The following is a 22,139-nucleotide window of genomic DNA, read 5'->3' as shown; positions in this document are numbered from 1 at the left end:
GACCATCAATGTTTTTACCTATTGATGGTGATCCATTTTCTTTGACTGATTGGATTGTGGGCCAATCAAAACATGTAGGCGGTGCTTCATGAGTGTTGGGGCAGAGCTATGCTGGTGGTAAGGGTTGCTGGTCTTACTGTACTGCATATTAAAATAATAATAATAAGAAATATATATATAATTTATGTAAGGTGCTAAACAACATATAATGGTGATTCAATTGTTTTGTGCACCCGTAGCTCTTGCCTAATGTAGTGGGAGCTAATGAATTGTTCACAGCACTTGCCCTGGTCTTGTCGGCTGCATTTTTGCGCCCTAAATAAACTAGATGCAGCTTATTGCCCTACTGTGTGTGAAGGGTGCGAGGAGAAATCCAGGTGATGTGCAGCCTGGGAGTCGGGTCACCAAACAATTGACTTTGATTTTAAAGCTTGTTTGTCACTGAGCGTATGTTGCAGGCATGTCCAAAATGTGGCCCTTCAGCTGTTTTGAAACTACACATCCCAGCGTGCCTTGCCATAGTTTTAGTATTCCCTAATAGCAAAACTGTGGCAAGGCATGATGGGACTTGCAGTTTCACAACAGCTGGCGGGCCATAGTTTGGACATGATTGGTGTATTGGGTTCGTTAGCTGTTCACTAGCCTTTTGCACAAACCACTTTGGCACATATGGAGATGTAATCTCTTTATTAGTCTTTTTATTAGTCTTGCACTCTACTATTACATATAATGCATGCCTTGACACCGTTTCCCCGTTCGTGACACCCAAAATGTCGTTAAAATATTTGTTCCAACCAGATTGTTTTTCGGAAAATGTCCAAACTTTTTTTATTTCTTTACATTTTTGAAATACACAAAATGTTAAAATTGGATGTCAATTTCTACTTCATTTCCTTACATACAGGGAGCAACTTCTATCAGTCACCCCACCTTGACAAAGTGCCCAGCGAGGCATGAAACACGTTGGAGACTTAAGGAGAGGAGAAGCCGTCTTGCTGCTGCCCGAAGTACCGACACGCCAGTCGCTGACGTCAGCAAGCCGCGTCCTGGGACCAAAGCCGCAACAGAAGATTCCACCCAGAAGCGGACAACAACTGAGCTGAGGAATACCGCTGCCTCTGTAAGGTTAGGGTTAGTAGGGACAGCACGACAATCTCCCTCTCTCACCTCACATCCTCCAAAAGGAGTGTAAACATTATTTTACTAATACATTTTTACTTTACAGGTGTCACTCGTATAAACTTATCCCAGCGCTCTTTTTTACCCCTCAGAACCTTTGCATTTATGAGAGCTGCTATACCATCAGTGCAGTTGATTTAACATTTTTCTCCTCACTTAGGATTATGTACCACCAAAGAAGGACGGTGAATGTGAGACACCCAGCAGCAGCCGTCCCTATGTGTTCAGAAGAGGGATCAGGACCCAGGATTCCAAGACTGTGCTTTAACCTCACCGTCAGGTAGGCGGTTTAGGTGCCTACGGAATAGGACGACTTGGATGAAGAATAGCTTTTTTCCAAGGGCTATTGTTAATTTAAATAGGGAACGTAGCTTGGGTGGGGGGTTATTGGGTTTTTAGTATTCATTGTATAAATTGTATGGACTTCTGGTTTTTTATAATATGGCTGTATACGGATAGATGCTAAATTGAATTTTGTTGTCCTAAATTAGGATAATGACAATAAAGTTGTATCTAATCTAATCTAATCATTGATAAATGAGAGAGACAATGACCATAAGATCCTGAAACTCACCAACAAAATCATCCAGCTGCTGACCGGAGAGGTGACTGCTGGGAATAGGTCATTATACAGTAACACCGGGGGAGGTGACTGCTGGGAATGGGACATTATACAGTAACATCGGGGGTTGTGACCAGAGAGGTGACTGCTGGGAATGGGACATTATACAGTAACACCGGAGGATGAGACCGGAGAGGTGAGAGCTGGGAATGGGGCATTATACAGTAACAATGGGGGGCGGGGTGACCGAAGAGGTGACTGCTGGGAATGGGACATTATACATTAGCACCGGGGGATGTGACCTGAGGTGACTGCTGGAATGGGGAATTATACAGTAACACCGGAGAGGTGCCCGCTGGGAATGAGGCATTATACAGTAACATTGGGTGATGTGACTGCTGGGAATGTGGAATTATACAGTAACACCGGGGGAGGTGACTGCTGGAAATGGGACATGATACAGTAACATCGGGGGATGTGACCTGAGAGGATACAGCTGGGAATGGCACATTATACAGTAACACCTGGGATGTGACCGGAAAGAAGACTGCTGGGATTGGGACATTATACAGTAACACGGGGGGATGGAAATGGGACATTATACAGTAACACCGGGGGATGTGACCGGAGAGGTGACTGCTGGGTATGGGACAGTATAAAGTAACATCAGAAGAATGTAACCAGAGAGGTGTCTGCTGGGAATGGGACATTATACAGTAACACCGGAGGATGAGACCGGAGAGGTGACTGCTGGGAATGGGGCATTATACAGTAACGCTGGGGAATGTGACCGGAGAGGAGACTGCTGGGAATGGGACATTATACAGTAACACAGGGGATGTGACCAGAGAGGTGACTGCTGGGAATGGGTCATTATATATTAGCATCGGGGGATGTGACCAGAGAGGTGACTGCTGGGAATGGGGAATTACACAGTAACACCGGAGAGGTGACCGCTGGGAATGAGGCATTATACAGTAACATCGGGGGATGTGACCAGAGAGGTGACTACTGGGAATGTGGAATTATACAGTAACACCGGGGGAGGTGACTGCTGGAAATGGCACATGATACAGTAACACCGGGGGATGTGACCGTAGAGGATACAGCTGGGAATGAGACATTATACAGTAACACCTGGGGATGTGACCATAGAGGATACAGCTGGGAATGGGACATTATACAGTAACACCAGGGTATGTGACCGGAGAAGTGGCTGCTGGGAATGGGGCATTATACAGTAACCCCGGGGGAAGTGACTGGAGAGGTGGCTGCTGGGAATGAGGCATTATACAGTAACACCGGGGGATGTGACCGGAGAGGTGACTGCTGGAAATGGGGCATTATACAGTAACACCAGGGGATGTGACCGGAGAGGTGACTGCTGGGTATGGGACATTATACAGTAACACTGGGGGATGGGATGTGACCAGAGAGGTGACTGCTGGGAATGGGAAATTATACAGTAACACCGGGGGGGACGTGACCAGAGAGGTGACTGCTGGGAATGGGAAATTATACAGTAACACCGGGGGATGTGACCGGAGAGGTGATTGCTGGGTATGGGACATTATACAGTAACACTGGGGGGATGTGACTGGAGAGGTGGCTGCTGGAAATGGGACATTATACAGTAACACCGAGAGATGTGACCGGAGAGGTGACTGCTGGGTATGGGACATTATACAGGAATGAGGCATTATCCAGTAACCCCAGAGAGGTGACTGCTGGGAATGAGGCATTATAAAGTAACACCGGGGGATGTGACCGGAGAGGTGACTGCTGGGTATGGGACAGTATACAGTAACATCAGAAGAATGTAACCAGAGAGGTGTGTGCTGGGAATGGGACATTATACAGTAACACCGGAGGATGAGACCGGAGAGGTGACTGCTGGGAATGGGGCATTATACAGTAACACAGGGGAATGTGACCGGAGAGGAGACTCCTGGGAATGGGACATTCTACAGTAACACAGGGGATGTGACCAGAGAGGTGACTGCTGGGAATGGGTCATTACACATTAGCATCGGGGGATGTGACCGGAGAGGTGACTGCTGGGAATGAGGCATTATACAGTAACATCGGGGGATGTGACCAGAGAGGTGACTGCTGGGAATGGGGCATTATACAGTAACACAGGGGAATGTGACCGGAGAGGAGACTGCTGGGAATGGGACATTATACAGTAACACAGGGGATGTGACCAGAGAGGTGACTGCTGGGAATGGGTCATTACACATTAGCATCGGGGGATGTGACCGGAGAGGTGACTGCTGGGAATGAGGCATTATACAGTAACATCGGGGGATGTGACCAGAGAGGTGACTGCTGGGAATGGGGAATTATACAGTAACACCGGGGGAGGTGACTGCTGGAAATGGGACATGATACAGTAACACCGGGGGATGTGACCGGAGAGGTGACTGCTGGGTGTGGGACAGTATACAGTAAAATCAGGGGAATGTAACTAGAGAGGTGACTGCTGGGAATGGGACATTATACAGTAACACCGGGGGATGTGACCAGAGAGATGACGGCTGGGAATGGGGCATTATAGAGTAACACCGAGGGATGTGACTGGAGAGGTGATTGCTTGGAATGGGACATTATACAGTAACACCGGGGGGATGTCACCAGAGAGGTGACTGCTGGGAATGGGAAATTATACAGTAACACCGGGGGATGTGACCGGAGAGGTGGCTGCTGGGAATGGGGCATTATAAATTAATCCTGGCGGATGTGACGGAGAGGTGACTGCTGGGATTGGGACATTATACAGTAAAACCGGGGGATGTGACCAGAGAGGTGACTGCTGGGAATGGGGCATTATAGAGTAATCCTGGCGGATGTGACAGAGAGGTGACTGCTGGGATTGGGACATTATACAGTAAAACCGGGAGATGTGACCAGAGAGGTGATTGCTGGGAATGGGAAATTATACAGTAACACCGGGGGATGTGACCGGAGAGGTGGCTGCTGGCAATGGGGCATTATACAGTAACCCTGGCGGATGTGACAGAGAGGTGACTGCTGGGATTGGGACATTATACAGTAAAACCGGGGGATGTGACCAGAGAGGTGGCTGCTGGCAATGGGGCATTATACAGTAACCCTGGCGGATGTGACAGAGAGGTGACTGCTGGGATTGGGACATTATACAGTAAAAACGGCGGATGTGACAGAGAGGTGACTGCTGGGAATGGGGCATTATAGAGTAATCCTGGCGGATGTGACAGAGAGGTGACTTCTGGGATTGGGGCATTATAGAGTAACACCGTTGGATGTGACCAGAGAGGTGACTGCTGGAAATGGGGCATTATAGAGTAACACAGGGGGATGTGACCTGAGAGGTGATTGGTGGGAATGGGAAATTATACAGTATCACCAGGGGGATGTGACCAGAGAGGTGACTGCTGGGAATGGGAAATTATACAGTAACACCGGGGGATATGACCGGAGAGGTGGCTGCTGGGAATGGGGCATTATACAGTAACCCTGGCGGATGTGAGGGAGAGGTGACTGCTGGGATTGGGACATTATACAGTAAAACCGGGGGGATGTGACCAGAGAGGTGACTGCTGGGATTGGGGCATTATACAGTAAAACCTGGGGATGTGACCGGAGAGGTGACTGCTGGGAATGGGGCATTATACAGGAGCACCGGGGGATGTGCCTGATTGCTAGAGAGGCCGTCCTGCCGAATACCGTTTCCCACCCACTGGCGTAACTATAGCTCCGCAGCCCCCGCAGTGGCGGGGAGGCGCAGAGCAAGTTTGGGCGCCGGGGGTCTGCGGGGCTATAGTTACCCGCTGCCGTCTGCGGTACCTGCCTGCCTGCCTGCCGTGCTGTGTGACTGCTGTCACAGTCCCGTCTCTCCTAGCGCTGGCTCCTGCTTCTATAATGAAAACGGACACTTAGAAAATGGCTGCCCCCCTACTGCAGACAGTTTTCTGTCTGCAGTAGGGGGGCAGCCATTTTCTAAGAGTCACGTTTCATTATTAGCAGCAGGAGCCAGCGCTACGGGACCGGGCATACAGGTACCGCAGCCAGCAGCGGGTATAGGCATGGGGGGGGGGGGGGGGGCTGCCGAGGGGAGGGGGAGGGGGGGGGCGAATTTTTTTTAGCGGCGGGGGGGCGCATAAAAAGTAGCTACGTCACTGTTCCCACCGTTTCCCCTCCCTACAATGCAAGGGGATGTGTAAAAAGACACTTGCCCTCGTATTCCACTGCTGCAGGAGAAATCCTTTGATGGTTGGCGACCATGAAAATATTTCTCCTGCCTTCACAAATAAGTCAATCTCAGTGCTGGATCATGAATAGTCAAAGTACATGACCGGACACACTGATACAGCTTTCACATCGCAAAATGCAGGGTCGCACCGGGACGTTGAAACGGTTCAGTCCCGGCCAGGGCCGTCTTAACGGGATGCAGTTAAAATCCCGTTGGAGGGAATCCTGGCATTCAGAATCCCGATGCCGGAATCCCGACATTTTCTCCCTCCGTGGGTGTCCACGACAGGCCTGGAGGGAGAATAAATTATCGTGCCAAGCGTAGCGAGGCACCGGGCCCGCTGCGTGGCGAGCGCAGCGAGCCCGCAAGGGGGGGGGGGCGATCCACGTGCCCCCCTTGTCAGGATTTCGGCAGTCGGGATTCCGGCGTCGGGATTTTGAACGCCGGGATCCCGACCGCCGGGATTTCATACTGAATCCGTCGTAACAGCAGTGTAGGCCCCTGGGCAAAGCAATGCACTGGGACCCTTACCTATTCTCCCCTCCTCAGAAAAACTCTAAAGGTGCCCATACACATTCCAATGCGGCGGGTGCAATGTGTGCTTTGAGATGCGCGCTCCCGCGGCATCTCATCGCACTGTACAAAAGGTATGTGCTGCACATACTTTTTGTACTTGCTTTTCATCGCATTGCATGCACAACGCATGTACAAGGCATGCGATGCGTGCTATTTAAGCTCAAAATACACGCCCGCATCGAGACGTTTATGGGCACCTTAAGTCAGAGAGAACCTGAGAATTCTGACTGGGATGTGCAATTAACAGGTCAGATGTGGACAGCTATCAGAGTATGGCCCTTATACACCTGGGGCCCCAGAGCAAGTGCCCATTAAGCCCATACGAAAAGACCGCCCTGGTCCCGGTTCGCTGACGTCATCCGGGGGCGATTATGCTGTGTACACACGGGGGCGATAGGGGCTGAAATCGCTGGGAATATGGTCGCTGAGCGACCATATTGCCAGTGATTGGAGTGTGCACCAGCGATAAATCGCCGGGTGCGCGCTCCCGTTTTCAGCCCCTGAATGGTCGCTGGTCGGAGGAGCATGCTCCTCCGACCAGCGACATCCCCTGCCTCTTCACCCAGCAGTGTTTAAATTTTCATCTGCGACCATCTCTGGTCGCAGATGAAAACGGGACACTGGGCAATATGATTGCTGAGCAATATATTGCTAGCAATATATTGCCAGCGATCATATTGCCCCGTGTGTACGCACCTTTATTCCTAACAATTTTGCTGCACCCGTCATCTTGAAACGTGCACATGTCCCTTTGATAATGAATTTACAAGACTGCCTAATTAGAGCAATAATTGATATTTGCGTGGAGATTAATAACAGTATTACAGACACACATGCTATGACCGATAACACACACGTAACAGACTTATTTGAATTATTTTTCGAATGCACTTTATTTCACATTTATCACTTTTCACTTATGTTTTTAATATTTCGCTGTCCTTAATAAATGAATCAATAAAGGTCATGTTTTAGCCAATTCTCTGTTTCTTGGGTCACTTTATTAATGTACCTATAACATTAATCAGAACATTAATATATGCTAACCTAGATTGCCCCTTGTACGAATACTTTATCTTTCTTTGCTTCCAAGTCTAATACATATTCCTGGGTGCGCCTCCCCCATTACCAATTGATACTTAGGGGGAAATTTACCAAAATGGATTCGTAGAAAAAAGGTGTATTCGTAGGGAGAAATACACCTTTTTTTTACGAATTTGTATTTTTGGGATTTACAATCCCAAAAATACAACAATTCGTAGTCCTAAAGATGGAACATTCGTATTTGTATTTACAAATACGAATGTCTACACCATCGATAGGATACGACAGAAATCACCATTCAAAAGAATGGTGATTCCTGATTTACTAAGCAGCCGTACTGACAATATGGCTGCTTAGTGGTGTGAAACACCCACGCAAATACGACAGGAAAATAGAACACCATTTTCCTGTTCTATTTGCGTTTTAGCCTGCACGGATCAGTCAGATCCGTGCAGGCTGCAGTGTAAAAAAATAGAAAAATAGAAAAATAAATAAAAAAAAAAAACGGCGTGGGGTCCCCCCCACAGCTGTAACCAGCACCAGGCTGAAGGAGCCGGGGCCGGTAATTAAAAATCAGGGAGCCCGACAAATAGGGGCTTCCCGATTTTTAACAACCAGCCCCAGGCTCCAGGTCCGGGGCTGGTTCCCAAAATACGGGGGACAAAATGACTAGGGGTCCCCCGTATTTCAAGAACCAGCCCCAGGCACAACCAGCCGGCAGGCTAATGCCACAGCCGGGGGGAGACTTTTTATGCAAGTCCCCCCCGGCCAAAGCATTAACCCTACCGACCAGTCAGCCTGGCCAGGGGCCCTGGGGGAGTGGGGACCCCCCCAATAAAGGGGTCCCCCCCCTCCAGGACTTACCTGACCAGGCTGAAGTCTGGTGCTGTCCCCGATGCCCCTGGGCGGTGGGCATCGGGCTGATTATGTTGTAAAAAATAGAAAAAACGGTACTTGTTTCCTAGAACGGCCACAATCGTGAGTGATCGTGGCTCTTAATTAAGGGACACGATCCTCACGATGTGGCCGATTTTTTACAATTTTTTCCATTTGATTGACAGAAATCGGGTCAATCGGTCGGTCGCGACCAATTAAAATCGGCCGCGATGCGACCGACCGATTGACCCGATTTTTCCATAGACTTCAATGTTAAAAAATCTTTTAACATTGAAATCGGTCGGTCTTGTGCCATTATAATGGCACAAGATGAGATGGACTTGATTAAGTCCATCTCACATAGGGAAAAATGATAAAAAAGGTGAAATGGGCCAATATGACCCATTTCACATTTTTTATGTGCCCGCCATGACCCCACGATAGACGTGAACCCGAAGCGTGGCGAGCGCAGCGAGCCCGCGAGGGGCGGCGGTGCGCGTCCTCCGACCTTTTCATTTCCCTACTATCCACTAGGGCGTGGAGTGAGAATATAATAGTGTGGCGAGCGCAGCGAGCCACCGAGCCCGAAGCGTGGCGAGCGCAGCGAGCCCCGCGAGGGGACGCGTATACCTGTGAAGTTAGACGCGTCCCCTCGCGGGGCTCGCTGCGCTCGCCACGCTTCGGGCTCGGTGGCTCGCTGCGCTCGCCACACTATTATATTCTCACTCCACGCCCTAGTGGATAGTAGGGGAATGAAAAGGTCGGAGGACGCGCACCGCCGCCGCTCGCCACGCTTCGGGTTCACGTCTATCGTGGGGTCTAGCACACTTATTAACATTTGGGGGGGCAATTTAAACAAATCTGGTGTAAAAAAAAAAAAAATCGGGTGAAAAATCGGCAGATCGGATCGGTCGCATCGTATGCGACCAAATCGCATGCGATGCGACCGATCCGATTTTTTATCTTACGACCACAACGATCTAAATCGTTGTGGCCGTTCTAGGAAACAAGTACCGAAAAAACTATTGTTTTTTACTGTGGCACTACAAGTGCCAGCAAGCTTCCCCAGCAAGCTGGGACTTGGAGAACCACAAGTCCCAGCCTGCTGGGCATTAAAGGGCCCGCTGGCACTTGTAGTTCTACAGTTAAAAAAATAGTGCACAAAACACACTGATACACTTTTAAAATAAAACTTTATTACACACAAAGCCCACACATACTAATACTTACCTATCTTCTCTCCGTAGGTATCCCTGGTCCTGTGTCGTCTTCTGGATCCATGTCGACGTCGTTCTTCAAGTCGACGTCGCTGTCGGCGATGGCGTCCGGATCCGACGAAATCCATGTGGAGCTGTGGAAGGAAACCATACTCACCTGTCCCAGCGCGACGTAGTCCAGGTAAGGGTCTTTGCAAAAAAACAAACCGACACCCCGAAACCAAACCGGACTGACGGAGACGCACGGTGTTTACATCGTGCGGCTCCGCCTCCCGAATGCCGCTATTGGCCGCCTTGCGGCCTAGCGGCCAATCAGGAGCCGCTAGGCCGCAAGGCGGCCAATAGCGGCATTCGGGAGGCGGAGCCGCACGATGTAAACAAACACACGTGCGTCTCCGTAAGTCCGGTCTGGTTTCGGGGTGTCGGTTTGTTTTTTTGCAAAGACCCTTACCTGGACTACGTCGCGCTGGGACAGGTGAGTATGGTTTCCTTCCACAGCTCCACATGGATTTCGTCGGATCCGGACGCCATCGCCGACAGCGACGTCGACTTGAAGAACGACGTCGACATGGATCCAGAAGACGACACAGGACCAGGGATACCTACGGAGAGAAGATAGGTAAGTATTAGTATGTGTGGGCTTTGTGTGTAATAAAGTTTTATTTTAAAAGTGTATCAGTGTGTTTTGTGCACTATTTTTTTAACTGTAGAACTACAAGTGCCAGCGGGCCCTTTAATGCCCAGCAGGCTGGGACTTGTGGTTCTCCAAGTCCCAGCTTGCTGGGGAGGCTTGCTGGCACTTGTAGTGCCACAGTAAAAAACAATAGTTTTTTCTATTTTTTACAACATAATCAGCCCGATGCCCACCGCCCAGGGGCATCGGGGACAGCACCAGGCTTCAGCCTGGTCAGGTAAGTCCTGGAGGGGGGCGACCCCTTTATTGGGGGGGTCCCCACTCCCCCAGGGCCCCTGGCCTGGCTGACTGGTCGGTAGGGTTAATGCTTTGGCCGGGGGGACTTGCATAAAAAGTCTCCCCCCGGCTGTGGCATTAGCCTGCCGGCTGGTTGTGCCTGGGGCTGGTTCTTGAAATACGGGGGACCCCTAGTCATTTTGTCCCCCGTATTTTGGGAACCAGCCCCGGACCTGGAGCCTGGGGCTGGTTGTTAAAAATCGGGGAGCCCCTATTTGTCGGGCTCCCTGATTTTTAATTACCGGCCCCGGCTCCTTCAGCCTGGTGCTGGTTACAGCTGTGGGGGGGACCCCACGCCGTTTTTTTTTTTTATTTATTTATTTTTCTATTTATTTTACACACCGCAGCCTGCACGGATCTGACTTGATCCGTGCAGACTGCTAGAAATAATTTGTATTAGCAGCCGTATATACGGCCGCTAATACGAATCATTACACCATCGGAGGGTTACAAAGCAGTCGTATCTGACTGCTTTGTAAATCCCCCTCCGGAACACGACTTTGCATACGACTTAAACAGTCGTATGCAGTCGTAGGGAAACAACCAATACGAAAAACTAGGTTTTTCATATTGGTAAATTTCCCCCTTAATATAGTAATGCAGGGGTGAGATAGCTATACCAATTACAGGCCGTGCGGATTGATAACCTCTATCTATTAACCTGTATCAGCGATATCAGATGGTCGACAGTCATCAGGTCGACATACTGCAAAGTCGACATGGGTCTAGGTCGACAGGTCATTAGGTCAACATGGTCTAGGTCGACTGGGTTTTTCACTGGATCTTTGGGGGGTTTTTTGAGCCGACATGTGCCGACAGGCGGAATTTCATGCCCTACCATCCACTAGGGCAGGCGTTCCCAACCACGGTCCTCAAGGCACACCAACAGTGCAGGTTTTAGTGATATCCAGGCTTCAGCACAGATGGATTAATCCAAATCACAGGTACTAATTAAGTCACCTGTGCTCAAGCCTGGATATCACTAAAACCTGTACTGTTGGTGTGCCTTGAGGACCGTGGTTGGGAATGCCTGCACTAGGGTGTGGTGGGAGAATAACATAGAGTGCCAAGCACAGCCAGACATGCGAGGGGATGCGGTGCACTTAATCCTGTGTCCATGTTGACTGTGTCGGCATTCGGGTAAAAAAAAAAAGTACAAAACCCCATGTTGAGCTAGACCATTTCGACCTAATGCTTTTTTTGACCAAATGACCTGTTGACCTTGACCCATGTCGACCTTGCAGTATGTTGACCTAATGACTGTCGACAATCTTTAGGTCGACCATATGATCCTTACCTGTTTCAGCAAGGAATGTGAGGCCAATTTCTCTCCAGGGAATGGAGAAATATCTGTGTTTAGAGCCAGACTAGAATCACGTCTGTCTGTACGGGTTGCCCGTCAGGCCGCGCCCGCAGACAATAGATCGGGTATCATTTTTTTTTTTTTTATGTATGTTTGACAAAGGCCATACACTTCATTGGAGGCGAAGATCCGCAGACGAAGGCCAGAGCATACAGCTAATTGCTGCCGATCCTACTATTAAAAAAGAAAAAGGAATGTATTGTATACACAGAACATCAAACATGCCTTCCAACTTTTACCAATAGATCAGTGGGACCTGCATGCAGCTGGCCCTGGAAAGGGGCGGGGCTATGTGCAACGGGGGCGGGACCGGGCATCGAGGCCCCGGGTTTTCCATCTTCTTTGCCAGCGTACCCAGCCCCGTCTCTCCTTGCTGCGCACGGCACCTATCCAGCAATCACCGGCTGCTCCACAAAGCAGAGCAGCCATGATCACCTCAACTCAAGGGACATCAGGGCAGGCTCTAAATAGCGGGACCATACCACTGTAATCAGGACAGTTGGGAGGAATGCTATAAATACATTATCATGTAGCGCCTATTATTCCTGTTGTCCGACTCTACCTGTATGACTACATGTGAAGGAAAACACAGAGGCTGCTTCTTTTGCCCAACGTTTGGGAATTTATGATATTTTAGTTTTCGGGACTTGTCTCCTGTCCTACATAACAGTTTATAGATGCTGTGACCAGGGGTGAGAATCATTAAGTCGACAGTAATTAGATCTATTGGTCGGCAGTGAAAAGGTCTACATATGAAAAAGATCGACCTGGTTTAAATTGACGCTGAAAACGGTCGACACAATCCAAAAGGCTGCATGAAAAAGGTCAACACAGGAATAGGTCGCCATGAGTTATTAAAGAAAATTGTGTATGTGGAAATCTGCTGACACGGGCACTGTATAAGTGTACAGCGACACGGAAACACAGCTCCAATTTCTATTCACTTTTTCCTTAATGCACTTTTTTAATTTTAACATATTTTGCTGTTTTGTGCCAATGACTAAACTGTATATTTAGAACAATTGGTCTGTACACAGTCTCCGTCCTGCCCCCACTTAAAGTTATTCCTCCTGGTTATATATGGTGGCTAATTATTAATATTATGTAGTTTGAGCAGAAAATATTGTGGTATCAGTGGATGAGTCAAAAACTCAGGCTGCTCCCGGATCCGAAGGCGCTACACCCCACGCCCCTGAAACAGCAGACACTGTAGGAGTCTTAAGGTGCGTACACACGGGGGAGATATATTGCTAGCAATATATTGCTGAGCAATATATTGCTCAGTGTCTCTTTTTCAACAAGTGACCAGAGATGGTCGCTGTTGAAAACGAACCTCTGCTGGGGGAGCCGCAGAGGTAATTAGCTGGTCGCAGGAGCAAGCTCCTGCGACCAGCGATTACAATGGGGCAGAAAACGGGAGCGTGCACCCGGAGATTTATCGCCGGGACACACTCCCAATCACTGGCAATATGGTCGCCTGCGACCATATTCCCAGCGATTATAGCACCTATCTCCCCCGTGTGTACACAGCATTAGTGTCTTGTGTCCTGTGTCATCGGCTCCTGCAGCAGGAGATGCTGGGTCGTCCATGGCTCCGCCTGTCGTGCTGTTCTGGGTCGGCCTCTGCTTCCACCCCCGGCTCCTATCAGGCTGGGGATCTTCCTCTGTCCTCTCCTCCGCTGGGCTGTCACCTGTCCTCTGCGCGGCTCTTGTCCTTGATGTTGCCTAGTGTTCATAACACACTTTCGGACAGGCAACTCTAGGGGCAGCTCCGCACCACTGAGGGGGCTTCTACAGGTCTCCAGCTAGGGGTCCTTTGCGTGTCCTTCCTCGAGAGCGGGTGTCCTCCGTGGTGCCTGCAGTCCTTGGTCTCCACTTGCTGCGTCCTCTATCTTCTTCGGAGCAACCCCGGGGGAATCCTCCGGCTGGGTGTGCTCCCAGGTAATTTACCACCTCAGCACCTTCTTCCTCGAGGTTCTAGTCTTCACCCTCTCGGCTCCTTCACGGGCAGGCACTATGTATGTAGGACACCTCGGCAGCACACAACATCATTCTGTTCTCTCCGGGTTTGGGGCTCATCCTGTGGTTGGCAGCTAGTGGGGGCAGCGCGGTTCCCTTCCCTCTGGCAGGTGGCAGCAGTAGGGGACTTGGAGGAGCCTGGCTCTCCTGGCGCCATTCCTGGTCACAGCTGCGCAGCCCCCGCTCCTTACAGGTCAGCAGCTCACAGCACTGCACAGGCCCTTGTCCTCTCCAGGGATCACCCTTCCCGGTGCTGGCTCTCTCTGCTGTGGGTTATGCATCGCTGCAGGACCGCCTCTGCTCCCCCTGCCCTACTCTCTCTTTAGTCCCCCTCAGGCATACCTTGCAGCCAACGACTCCTCTATTTCCCGCTGCAACCGCCTGCGCAGGGTCCCACAGGCCTACATCCCACAAGAGTTGCGTACAGAGGACAGAGTGCGTGTCACCTCGTGGGATGGGACAGACTGGCCAGAGGAGGGCATGTATGACCGGGTAAGTGGCTGTCTGTCCGTAGAACACAATAGAGCTCAGCACAAAAACCTACTTTTTATGACTGTCTATTTATCAGGACGGTGAAGTCAGACCGTGCCTAGTGCTTTGCAGCTAATCACTCGGTGCGCAGGTATACTACCACGCACTCCACCGTAGAACACAATAAGCAACAAAGATAAAAGATAAGGATATTAAAATCCACAACCCTTCTAAACCTCCTTTAAATGAGGCTGCCTGTCGAAGTGACCAATCAGTGTTGGTCAGGGTAACAAAATCAGGATTAGCTGTTAGCTAACTGTATCCCTTATTACGTAACTTGTCTATAATGCCGCTTTCAAATCGCAAATCCAGGGTCGCACCGGGACTTTTAACTGGTTCAGTCCCAGTGCGACCCTGCATGTGCATGTTCACACTGCAACAGTGTCAGCGCGTCATCAGAGAGAGAGCTGGCGCTGCTCCAAGCTCTGTCTCCTCCATAGTGTGAATGGGAAAAGGGTCGCTCGACCCGTTTAACCCATTCATACTGCACAGCAACGAAATGGTAAGAACCCTTCTTTTTTACCAGTTCGTATTGCCGTGTTGCAACCTGATTGCGGGACCCGGAAACCCCTTTCACATCACCCTAATTACCGGGTCGAACCGGCAAGAAACCGGCTTGTACCCGGTAATTAGGTGCGATGTGAAAGGGGTATTATAAACATGAACCTTCTCTTTGCTGCTTATTATTTATCTCCTCCACTCTTACTGCACCCGACAATGCGCCCTATGTGCAGTGTAACTTATAACGTCTACCCCTTCCCACCAAAGTCCCGGGTCAGATCTGGAACTTATCTTGTTCACACGGTGGGCTGACCCGAGATAAGATGCCATCTCCAAGTCACAGGAAACTAGTGATCTCCCCTAAATGCCAGGCTGGAGACCTACAGTGGGGAAAGGGGCTGTCTGCAGACACAAGTTGTCACTGGGGATAGAGCCTGATTAAGGGCCTGATTCAGAGTTGTTCCCAAACGCAAAATCTTTCTCAATTGGGAAGAACCCTGCTGCACTGCAGGTGGGGCAGATGTAACATGCAAAGAGAGATACATTTGGGTGGGGTGTGTTCAAACTGAATTCTAATGTGCAGTGTAAATATAAAGCATTCAATATTTACCCTGTACAGAAACAAATAACTCGCCCAAATCTCTCTCTGCACATGTTACATCTGCCCCACCTGCAGCGCAGCATGGTTTTACCCTTTTGAGAAAGATTTTGCTTTTGTGATCAAGTCTGAATCCGGCCCTAAGTATCCAGGGAGCTTGGGGTACTTAATATAAGGGGAGACCCACTAAGGATAAAAACACACACCATACACACAGCATATATACATACACACACACACACAGCATATATACATACACACATACACATAGCATATATACATACACACAGCATATATACATACACACACACACACAGCATATATACATACACACATCATATATACCTACACACACAGCATATATACATACACACAACACACATACACAGCATATATACATACACACAGCATATATACATACACACACACATACACACAGCATATATACCTACACACAGCATATATACATACACACAACACACATACACAGCATATATACATGCACACACAGCATGTATACATACACACAGCATATATACATACACACAGCATATATACATACACACACAGCATGTATACATACACACAGCATATATACATATACACACATACACACAGCATATATACATACACACATAGCATATATACATACACACAACACACATACACAGCATATATACATACACACACACAGCATATATACATACACACAGCATATATACATACACACACACACACAGCATATATACATACACACAACACACATACACAGCACGCATACAGTAAGGAGCAGATGTGCTCTTATCGTGGCCCCTGTGCATAGATGGGGACAAGCCTGACTGTCTCTTAAAACATATTTGGTGCATCGCTTGCCGGCAGGCACGGGGGTGGGGGGGGGTGGGTAATGTATCTCCCTAGGGTAAAACTGGAGTGGTCAGGACCATAAAGGGGGGCTGTAATCTCTCCCTCCCAGTAATAGCTGTTCACACAAAACGTTAGGTAAAAAATGGCAGAGATCCAATGACCATTATCAGTGCTTTCTGGCTACAACCCTGCAAGCTGTGCAGGTTGTGTTTTCTGGTCACTGGACCTGGGTTACACTGGGATACTAGCATACCTCCCAACTTCTTGGCTGCTGGAATAGGGATACGCCCGGGAATGGGGCGGGTCTATGCAAATGAGGGTGCGGCTTATGCAAATTAGCCGCAACCCCATTTTCAGCCGCGAATAGACGCTGTGCGCATGCGCACAGCATCTATTCAATCAGCTTGGGGGGGCTCCCAACTGCCACCCCCCGCAGCAGGACAATGCCGGCCGCGGGTGGAACAGCGGGACAGGACCCGAAAATCGGGTGGTATGTACTAGAGTGGATGTCACCTACTGTATATCTCCCTAGTGTTTCCTACTGTGTGTTGTTCAGCCCCTGCATGTCTTAGCTAAGCCAACAAGCCACTGTTGGTTGCAGGACCATAGATCCCCTCCCCCACCACTGTGCCCAGTGTTGTTTTAGAATATAATTCTTCATCTTGGATCTGCAGGTTCTGGTAGATGCTCCATGTACCACAGACTGGCATTCCCTTCTAGAGGAGAAAAACATCTTCCATCGTATGAGGACAAAGCAGCGTCATAGGTGCCACTGCTGCAGACTATGCTCCTGGTCACTGATACCCAGGTCTCTGTATTGTGCCAGGAATTTTGGAACTACAGATGTAGCCGCCCTTACTGTTGCTGGCGAATTGCCAGCAGCATGCTGCTGGCGATCCGCCAGCAACACAGCGCTCCAACTGACTGAGATGCGCGTGCGTCCCCCACGCACGCGCGTCTCAGTATCCGGGCGGCAAGGCGGACACAATACTGTCTGAGGGCAATGCGGGGGGTGCGGTCGCCCAGTGTGGGCACCGGGCGACCGATGGGCAGCACCGTCACCGGACCTCGTGCGCGCGTCACCTTCCGGCATACAGATGGCGCGGGGCAGGGGATGGCGGCTGGCGTCGCCATCCCCTGCAAAGATGAATCCCACTACATCTGTACAGTATTCAATGATTTTTTTTGGAACGGATCTGGGTAATAATATAATTACAGGTTGAGTATCCCTTATCCAAATATCCGTTCTCCAAATTATTCCATAAACCATAATCTCCAGAATGTAATATTTTTGTGTGTGTGGGGCTAAAAACCTACTGGGGACATCTGTACCAGCACTACTGAGGACATGATATGTAACTGGCACTACTGGGGACATGATATGTAACTGGCACTACTGAGGACATGATATGTAACTGGCACTACTGGGGACATGATAATGTAACTGTCTCTACTGGGGACATCTGTACCATCACTACTGAGGACATGATATGTAACTGGCACTACTGGGGACATGATACGTAACTGGCACTACTGGGGACATGATATGTAACTGGCACTACTGAGGACATGATATGTAACTGGCACTACCGGGGACATGATAATGTAACTGTCTCTACTGGGGACATCTGTACCATCACTACTGAGGACAGGATATGTAACTGCCACTACTGGGGACATGATACGTAACTGGCACTACTGGGGACATGATATGTAACTGGCACTACTGGGGACATGATATGTAACTGGCACTACTGTGGACATGATATGTAACTGGCACTACTGAGGACATGATATGTAACTGGCACTACTAGGGACATCTGTATCAGCACTACTGGAGACATCTGTAACTGGCACTACTGGGGACATGTGTAACTGGAACTACTGGGGACATGATACGTAACTGGCACTACTGGGGACATGATACGTAACTGGCACTACTGGGGACATGATACGTAACTGGCACTACTGGGGACATGATATGTAACTGGCACTACTGTGGACATGATATGTAACTAGCACTACTAGGGACATCTGTATCAGCACTACTGGAGACATCTGTAACGGGCACTACTGGGGACATGATATGTAACTGGCACTACTGGGGACATGATCTATAACTGGCACTACTGAGGACATGATATGTAACTGGCACTACTGAGGACATGATATGTAACTGGCACTACTGGGGACATGATATGTAACTGGTACTACTGGGGACATGATATGTAACTGGCGCTACTGGGGACATATGTAACTGGCACTACTGGGGATATGATATGTAACTGGCACTACTAGGGATATGATATGTAACTGTCACTACTGGGGACATGATATGTAATGGGCCTACTGGGGACATGATATGTAACTGGCGCTACTGGGGACATATGTAACTGGCACTACTGGGGACATGATATATAACTGGCACTACTGGGGACATGATATGTAACTGGCGCTACTGGGGACATGATATGTAACTGGTACTACTGGGGACATGATATGTAACTGGCGCTACTGGGGACATATGTAACTGGCACTACTAGGGATATGATATGTAACTGGCACTACTGGGACATAATATGTAACTGGCGCTACTGGGGACATGATATGTAACTGGCACTACTGGGGACATCTGTAACTGGCACTACTAGGGATATATGTAACTGGCGCTACTGGGACATGATCTGTAACTGGCACTACTAGGGATATGATCTGTAACTGGCGATACACGGGACATTATATGTAACTGGCACTACTAGGGATATGATCTGTAACTGGCGCTACTAGGGACATGATATGTAACCGGCGCTACTGGGGACATGATATGTAACCGGCGCTATTGGGGACATGATATGTAACTGGCGCTACTGGGGACATGATCTGTAACTGGCGCTACTGGGACATGATCTGTAACTGGAACTACTGGGGACATGATATGTAACAGGTACTACTGGGGACATGATATGTAACAGATGATAAATGGCTCATGGGAACCAATCGGCTGCTCTGTATAATTTTATATTATGCAAATTATAGATGTTACTTCGGTGCTGATTGGTTGCCGTGGGCCACTTCCCCTTCTGGCTCACTTCTCCTCCCTTATCACTGCTTCATTCATCTACCCCCTTGTTACAAGTTTGATGCCTTGAGTCAGTGTGATTGTGCTGGCCCGGTGTCCTGCAGTCTGGACTTGAACCTTCTAAATGTTAGTGATCCTGCATCATTTTTGCTAAAATTATGCTAAGAACTTCAATTTTACTGCATATTAAATGGCAGAGGTGTTTTTTTTTGTAGTGTGGCACTACAAGTATCAGCTCCTCTGAAGTGATTATGGAAAACTTCCATTTCTTCTATCTTGCCACAACTTTTTGAATGTTTGTATCAGGTGGTTCTCTAAAAAGATACTTACAAATCATCTGGACGGCTGGAATTCAGACAAAAAGTGCTCGATCGCCTATAGTGAGCAATTCTGTGTGAAACCAGCCTCTGTAGGGTGCAAAATCGGGAGTCGTTGCTGGCGTTTATGCTTTGTGGGAACGGCACCTCGCACCCTAGGATCGACCCCCTATACTGTGTGTGTGTTTCCTTGCTATTCTTGTTATGTTATTCTAGAGGTAAAATGTTGCCACCATTCAGATTGTCTTGTACGGAGAATGATTCTCTCTTATTTCCCCACAGATCCGGCCTTCGGGCTGCGGCACCAGGAGGAGAGGTGGTGTACGCCACTTGCTCTCTTTCCCAACTCCAGAACGAGTGCGTAGTGGAGAGAGCCCTCAAGCTGGCGGCCTCGGAGTATGGAGTCCATGCCGAGATCCAGAGCCTCCGATCCTTCCGGGATGTGTTCAGAAATACTTTTAATTTCCACACAAATTGCCGCATAGGGGAGTTGGTCGTTCCGCATCTCACTGCAAACTTTGGACCTATTTACCTCTGTAAGCTGCTCCGCATGCGATAACGAAGAGAGACTGGAGGGAATCCTAGAACTGCATCCTTTTCAGGTGTAAATGGTTCACCACTGATGCTGTCAGGGATAAACTGGGACTAAACTTAAGCCCTGGCATTCCTTCTGTCTGTGTATGCACACAAACAGGGGGTGTGGTCACATGCCACGCCCCAATATGCGCATACCAGTCTGGCGGAACTGCTGGGAAAAGGCCTCAAGACTGTCTGAACGGTGCATCAGGCCATTGGTCCTTATGACATTTGTCAGATGACTAGTCCTGCCTTGGTGTCAACTGATGAGGAGGGGTCCGGTGTGTGCATCCTGGGCATAAGATGCCCATAAGATGCCATACTATGCTGACCATCAGAGCACAAGTTAATGAAATGTATAAACTACATTCTTATATTCACTATTGTGTGATATTGCCTTTGGCGTTTCCCCTGGTAAGTGAATCCATAATAAATCTGCCAGGAACCTATTTTCTACAACAAAACGCAAATGCCCATAAAAATAAATTATAGATTTGATTGTAAATATCATAAACGTTAAGTGATTTTATTGTGGAGTCATTTTTTTTTTTGCACCTTTTTAAAAACACCGACCTACATACAAGCGATTTTTAGAATTTTTTTTGTGAACAATAGAAAGGTTGGATGAATTGACATTATGGGCCCGATTCAGTCTTGTTCGTATTGTTGCAGCCTAGCCGCCCGGGGTCCGCTCAGGCATAGACGTTAGCAGGGGAGCGTTTTTATAGGTACGTTCCCCTGCTGCTGTCCGCCGGTTCCCGCCTCTCCTGGAGCCAACGGGCCGGTGAGTGTGAAACTTGCCTAGGCTACTTGCTCCCTGGGTTTGCGGATGCGCATATTCACACATGTGCAAACCCCGAACATCGGGATCGGGGACGAATTTGGACCTTAACGAATGGGTCTGAATCGGCTCCTACAGATAGAGCCATCCTCATCTAGCCCTTTAATAGGATTAAGTGAGTAATAGGATTACTCTGCTAATCCAGTAATGTATTGTATTGCTGCTGAGAACAATAGGCCTTGGCTCACCATGGCTCTCCAGAGAAGGCTGGCTGGGGAGGGCTCCATCTGTATATATGCATTAATGTGACGATGGAGAACGCCTGCAATAACTGGGGGACTGCACGGCACAGCATGTGACAAATCATAGTCCTGTTATATGGACAAGTGTTACTATAAAACATGAGAAAAGTACCAAGGCCTCCCCATTTCCAGGTGCTCGTTACATGCATCAGCCCCACTGAAAACTGGAAGGTGAAAATGTGCTCATCAAAAGTGAAAGGACCAATGTGCAGGATGATGAAGATGTGTAACAAAGAGGTGCCAACGTCAGGAGCCTATTGCATGCTGGGTAGTACAGAGCCTAGCTGGGCCCCGGCACGTTTCAGGGGGCGTGGCCATGCACCCTTTAGTAAAAATCTAGAGAAAAATAGCACTTTAATCACCACCCTGGCCACACTGCAGCCCAGCACATGGAAGCATGTGCTGGATTGAGAAGAGCTGCTGCTGGCAGGTAATGGGGCCCCATTGGTAATTAGTACCCCCTTTATCGGCACCACTGGCAACACTGGCTCAGATCCACACATACAGTAAATGTGGTAGAAGAAGCTGGAACACTGCATGATGTGGTGGC

At 48.9% G+C, this 22,139-nt stretch overlaps 1 protein-coding gene across 1 annotated transcript; it reads left to right on the top strand.

Moving 5' to 3' along the window:
• Positions 1–885: 885 nt before the first annotated feature.
• Positions 886–20,976, top strand: LOC146007669 (5-cytosine rRNA methyltransferase NSUN4-like). Its single transcript, XM_083146180.1, has 3 exons — positions 886–1,125; positions 1,340–1,459; positions 20,213–20,976. Exons 2-3 carry the CDS (start codon positions 1,344–1,346, stop codon positions 20,487–20,489), a joined length of 393 nt encoding a protein of 130 aa, XP_083002306.1. The 5' UTR covers positions 886–1,125; positions 1,340–1,343; the 3' UTR covers positions 20,490–20,976.
• The last annotated feature ends 1,163 nt before the right edge of the window (positions 20,977–22,139 follow it).

Source organism: Crinia signifera, chromosome 6 (assembly GCF_055691185.1).
Source record: "Crinia signifera chromosome 6, ASM5569118v1, whole genome shotgun sequence".
Lineage (NCBI taxonomy): Eukaryota > Metazoa > Chordata > Amphibia > Anura > Myobatrachidae > Crinia > Crinia signifera.
The sequence above is the reverse complement of the archived record's forward strand: the minus strand, read 5'-3'. Positions and strand labels throughout refer to the sequence as shown.

Coding starts and splice junctions, on each gene's coding strand:
- LOC146007669 (XM_083146180.1), top strand. CDS start 1,344: ATGTACCACCAAAGAAGGACGGTGAATGTGAGACACCCAGCAGCAGCC. Junction 1,460..20,212: donor TGCTTTAACCTCACCGTCAG/GTAGGCGGTTTA, acceptor ATTTCCCCACAG/ATCCGGCCTTCGGGCTGCGG.